The 6201-nt window shown below is 41.9% G+C and overlaps 1 protein-coding gene across 4 annotated transcripts in view; it reads right to left on the reverse strand.

Moving 5' to 3' along the window:
* FARP2 (FERM, ARH/RhoGEF and pleckstrin domain protein 2) overlaps positions 1-5455 on the reverse strand; it is a 184195-nt gene extending 178740 nt beyond the window's left edge. For all 4 annotated transcript variants that reach the window (XM_019513362.1, XM_019513352.1, XM_019513371.1 and 1 more), the window contains exon 1: positions 5206-5455. In XM_019513362.1, coding sequence (XP_019368907.1) covers positions 5206-5409 — 204 coding nt within the window. In that variant the 5' untranslated portion in view covers positions 5410-5455. The remainder of the gene's footprint in view (positions 1-5205) is intronic.
* Positions 5456-6201: the final 746 nt, after the last annotated feature.

Raw genomic sequence — 6201 nt, forward strand, 5'->3', positions numbered from 1 at the left:
TTCTCCTGTGTGGATCATCTGCGCTCCTTGCTTGTTGTCTGCGTCACGCATTTCTGTAGTTGCCATACCCATTATGATAGTGCCCTGCGTTTGTGTATACTTTTTGCTGTTGGTGAGTATCAAAATTGTCTAGTAAAAATGGCAGAAATAGATCTGGGGTCAGTACAGTTGAGGTCTTGGAACTATCCCTATTTGTTACATTGTAAGGTGGGTTATTTTTATGCAAATTTAAGTTATGCGCCATTTCCTAGGAACGTATGTACAGCATAAAGTGAGGGAAACCTGTACCAGAATAGCCGGCTCAGCAGAGACTCCTCAACCTTGTCTTGCAAGACTCACAGTTCTCTAAGGAGAGGAAGAGAATAGAACTAAGGATGTCCATACAGAAAGACAAACAACAGGTCCTTTTAATTTCTCTCGTTTTTGCACCGAGAAGTGTGTGCGCCTACTTCTAACCAATGACAATATCCACTTGTAAAGTATAAGTCATCTGTAGACTAACTTTGTCCAGATCTCTCATCCTTCTCCTCTGTTAGGGAGTTTAGAGACAAGCTGAAGTGCATAACTGGCCACCATGAATTATTTTACCTTTGAGTGGTGCAATTGAATGAATCCTCCACGAGACAGCTCTCAGCCTTAGATAATTCAAGAACTCCTCCTGGATTGTTGATACAAGGATCGTTGCTGATGCAAGCCATGCTGAAACCTGTTAGCAGTTAACTGCTAATTCAACCTTTCACTCGGAGTTAGAAAGTTCCACCTGCTTAGATCTTTGAAAACTTCTCAGAAGTACACATAGGAGTAGAATCACTATCGTCACGGTTCAAACCTGAGGCAGCCTGAACCACCCCTGATCTTTCTTTGCTCTCAGTTCTATTTTTTGAAACAAGCCACTCTGACCATGTTTCTTAGACAGCTGGTACCTCTACTTTTTCCCAATGAGGGGCACTTTGGGCCCAAAAGCTTATCTAACACCTCCCCCAACCATACAGTTAGTCCAATAAAAGTTACCTTTAAAAACACTTTGCTTCTCCCCAGAAGAAGGGAAATTTCATACTTTCAGAAATCAGCAATGCAGTATGCTCTCCACTCTGAACCAAGAAAGTAACTTTTAAAGGGAGGCAGTCAAGACAGACTGAACTGATACTAACACTTCACTAATACAGTATCCCAGGCTGACATCTAGAGTGACGCTACTTACATATAATCTACTCTGATTTTATTTATTATTATTACTGTCATGATGAATAAGGATGGGGTACTGATTCTGAGTTCTGTGTATGAATAGATCAACAGATAATGTGAATTTCAGTGAAGCATAAGTGCAAGTCAAACTGGAATGTCCATGGAAAAGAACTCTAGAAAAGGATTGTAAAATGTGCATTCAATGAATTCCTGGATGAAAGGGTGAAGGTAAATGGATAAGCTTGAGAAGCAAATGTTTTGCCACAAGAGAGACTAAAACATGTTTCTCTTGTGAGGAGAAGGAGCAAGAGATGAGAGGTAAAAGGTGAAGAGTCAGGGAAAACATGAGTTTACTGAAGAAAGAAGAGGTCAGAGGAGGAAAGCAGACAAGAACTTTCTATGAGCCTTGCACCTAATAAAAGAACTGTAGAATGGGACAGATAAGGCAAGCTAGAGACCACCCACAGGCCACTTTTAGCCACAGCTTTCATTTAAGAAGCAGAAGCTGGGGCTAGTAAGTTTTTAATACAATCTATAAATTAAACTATTTCAAAAAGGCTTTTAAATTTATTTTAAAGTTTTCATACAGGTGGAATAAAGCAGAATAAAAGGAGGCAAAATTCACAACTGTTTCAAGTTATAATTCTGTCAGCCTTATTTTTTTAACATGTTCGCAAGGTAAAGAAGCTGCCAACAGTTCTCATTCATCACATGCCAACAGTTCTCATTCATCACATAGAAAAGTGACCTTTATAAAGTACCATAAAAAAAGTTCTCAGTCTTTAGACAACTTAGAACTCTTAAGATGAGTAATGTCCAATACCACTCTTCTGTAACCATCCTCTTTCCAACCTGCCAGCTACACAACTCATTTTCAGATTTAGGCACATTATAACAACCTTACAAAACATTACTAATACATCCTAAAATACTGAGCTTTATAGAACGCTAAATGATGGGATAGCAGCTCACTGTCTGAAAGTAGATAACTTGATAAAGTTAAACAAGTTTAGATATAAAAGGTAGCTGATGAATATTCAAGGTTGGAGACATCTAGGATTATATCTTCTGGTCTTTAATATAAATAAAGCAAGCATACCACATTTTTAGCTGTTGATTTATGACCTGCAGATCAGCGGAAAGACATGTGACCAACAAATCTATTCTGTCCTGTGTCAAATATCTATTTCCTAGTTGCAGAGATCTGCTGAACTGATTTACCTAGGGCTCTAAAGGCCAGGCAGATGAAAAGCCGCTGGTGTGTTCTGCTTTGGAAAGTACCAGTTTCAGAGCCAAAAGGTGTCCTGACAGAGCAAAGTTTTTTCTGCTCTGAACTTATTCTGCAAGAACTTGGACCGTGGGTCCCTGGGGCGGCAGTGGAAACAGCCTGTGTGCCATGAAAATGGTTCTAAGTTCTAGGATGTTTCTGGGTAGGGAATCATACTGAGGGGACCACAAGCAGATCAGATGGAAATCTAAAGGAGACACTGAAAAGAGCTGTCTGTCACCAGGATCTTGATAGAATGAGCTGCAGAAAAGGGTACTCAGCTGCACACCAAACTGGAATACCAGTTAAATGAGCAGAGAATATCTTGCAGGACCTTAACCATCCACTGTGTCCAGGGTAGATGCACCAATTTGAAATAAGCTTCCATGGGACATATGTGAAGACTAGAAAGCTGGGTCATGCAGCTTCGTGAATCCATGCATCCCAAAACTCTGAGACATATCCTTAGTGTTGTTTTTGGGTGAGCCTGAATATGTTGATGTTTGCTATTGTCTAGAATCTAACTTGTGAGAGGTAAACTCTATCTGACTTGTTCTATAAACACTATGCTTTGAGTCAGAGTTGCTATGTTGTTTTTTTCTGGTTGACTTTGAGGTTTGGGGCAAAGAGCTTTACAATCATTTGGACTGAAATCATGATCTAGTGCAGGGGTAGACAACCTCTGGCACGGGTGCCAGAGCATGGCACATGAAGGCATTTTGCTTGGCACGCATGCCTTGGGGCCAGTGGTAGAGAAGGGGCCAGGGCTGTGCTGCCACAACAAGGGTCAGGCCCCTCATGGCTCCCTTGCTGTCCCCCTCTGACATGCCAACATTTTACAAGTCAAGGTTGTGGGTGTTTTGGGCACTCCGTCCCAAAACATTGCCAACCACTGATCTGCTGGGGTCATCTTCCTTGAATTCACTTACGAGCATATCCAAATTCCTCATCACTTTAAGGGGCTGCTGAGCACTTGGTGGATATTTTAGTACTGTGGGAAGATCTAAGATCAGGATCCTGCACTGATAACTTGCATTGGTTCTAATTTGGAAGCTAAGGCATTTCCCCCTGCCTGGATAAATGGCTGTGTGAAAACTGGCAGAGTTCAGGTTAAAAGCCACAATCAATCTGGAGGATACAATGAAGGAATTAGAAGCTAAAGCCACCATTCAATATCTGAAGTTCAAGAGGAATTTGCTGAGACACCAGTGGTCGAGAATGGGACACTGATCCCTTTTACTCTTTGGGGCAGGAAAATAATGGGAATAAAATGCCCTACACTCAAGCTTTTGCAATACTGCCAACACTGCTTCAAGTTATTGAATGAAGTCTACCTGTTTTAACAGTAAACAATGAGACGGTGATGGGGGGGATGGTAATGAGTGGGAAGGAATGGGAAATGGATGGAAGACCTCTTGATTACAATTTCTAGCATCTATAGGTTCTCAACACTGATATTAAGCCTGATTTTGACAGGAGACCAACTGTACAGTGGTATAGGAAGAGGCACCTATGTTGTGTATTCAGCACAGTTGTAAAGATAGAGAGCTGGTAGCCTGCAATGTGGACTTAATGGTCTTCAGCTCCTCTTCATGCTCTTGAAGTAGCCTTTGAATAAAATGCACTTAATTCAGGGCTGTCCAGCTTCTAAGCAGCCAGGGGCTCTGCCTGCTTCTGCCCAGAGCAGCCCACATTGTATTCTCACCCCATGCCCTCCAGACAGCATCACACCCGGCCCTGGCCAGTGTGCACAGCTTCCCGGCAAGGCTGCTGCCACAGCCACCAAGATGCTGCTTGGCTCCCCAGCACTCCAGCAGCTCCTCCACCTGCCCCTATTGCACTACTCCAGGCAGCTGATAATGTGGCGAAGCCATGAGGGTGTGTGCTGGGCAGCAGATGCCCACAGGTGGCTGCCCACCTTCCCCCCAATTATATAAGAATAAAACTTTATTCTGAGCTATTATGCACTTGCCTTTATATACACTACAAAAAACAACAAATTGACAAAAAAATATGTAAAAGAAAATTAAAATGTTATAGCAGATGTTTGATTTTTAGTACATGATTTGTTTTTTTTTTTTTTATCTATAATTTGTTAAAATCTCTTCTGTAAGATTGTGCGTGTGCAGCCCTCAACAGCTCACCAAAACTCATTAAGTGGCCCTCCCGCTGAAATAACTGCCCACCCCGATCTATACCCGAACATACCCCTTTTTAAGAAATGATGCTTTCATACCATTACAGAACTACTGCCAAGTAGCAGGGAAGGGAGCCAGTCACAAATACATCTGAGCAGCACAGTGAGAGCTAGAATTGAGAAAACGCTTTATCCACCTTTACATCACAGAGCTGAGCCTTTTCTTAAGAAGGAAAAGCCATTGACAAAAAAAGAGAAGAGGATACTTGGAGTTCCACCAGAACAATAAACAGTTACTATTCTTTACCATCATAAATGCTTGTGGAAAGTTTGTGAAAGCATGCTTCCATAAAGTGTTTGACATCCTTCAGATTCTATAATATCTAAATCTGTGACTCTGCTCCTCTACATTTGCAGATGTCAGGCAGGCCACTGAGAAGGCCTCTGTATAGTGACCTGTACTTTATGCTCTGGAGCAGTACCAGCCCTTCTTAACTCTTACATGATTCTCCTTCCAAAGGTTACAAAGCTTTGTCACTCTGTACACTAGTAAATCCAGCAGATTTTAAACTGTTTGAAACCATGTGGATTTGAAAGCAGTCCAAACCTTTCTTACCTCAATGTCAAGTACTTCCACAGTATTGTCCAACATCTTTATTTTGATCTGTAGATCCCTCTCATGGACCTTGCCAGGTGTTGATGCCATTGCAGTAGAGAGGTTCTGCCCAGGCTCCAGTGTACTCACTCCACTGTTTTTCTGAACTCCCAAACGAGAACCAGGAGTCTGCAGGACTCGATAAGTTCCCTCAATCTCCCCCATTATTCATCCAGAAGCAATGTCCAAAAACTAGAAGGAAAAAACAAAAAAATTACAGCTGAGAAAAAACATTTTCATTAAGATTCCAAAGTGAGGATGCTATAGGTAGAAATGTCATTTTGTATTGCAAAATAAACATGAAGCCCTCATTTTACATTCTTCAGCCAACTAGCAAAAACATATATAAATAACAAAACTGATCCAACTTATGTTGAAAAAAGCCAGGTGCTGGGGAAAACAGGCAGTGGTAAACCAAACAGCTATTCAGAAACACAAATGGGAAATGGTAGATGTGAGCTAAAAGGAGCCTAATAGCAGAGGAACTGGGACACGAGCAAAGAGAAAAAGTTACTAGGGAATGACTGGTACCAAGCCTAAACCATTCCACTGAGTGCTTGCAGATAAGAAACCTCATGATGCAGACTTCTGCAACATGTAGCAGCTCTGAACTTATTACTCTATCTATATGGCAATCAGAGAAAGTCAGTACACAAAAACGTTATTGAAAAAAAAATACTCTAGCTCAGTTGTGCCACTAACTACAAATTGCTCAATAGTCTTACATTCTAGAGCAGGAGTGTCAAAGATACAGTCCGTAGGCCAGATCTGGCCAATAGGGCCCTATCACCCAGTCCAGTCCTACCTGCGGGTTTCAGATTGGTGCACCACATGCAGTGTGTGCTGGCCCTAGCCCTGCCTGGCTGCATGTGGTACACATGGAGCCCATTTGGCGCAGGCTGCATGTGACTACAAGTAGGAGCCAGTGTTTACAGCACATAATGTGAAGGACCAGTC

The sequence above is a fragment of the Gavialis gangeticus genome, unplaced genomic scaffold, assembly GCF_001723915.1.
Source record: "Gavialis gangeticus isolate Ggan-Ray unplaced genomic scaffold, GavGan_comp1, whole genome shotgun sequence".
Lineage (NCBI taxonomy): Eukaryota > Metazoa > Chordata > Crocodylia > Gavialidae > Gavialis > Gavialis gangeticus.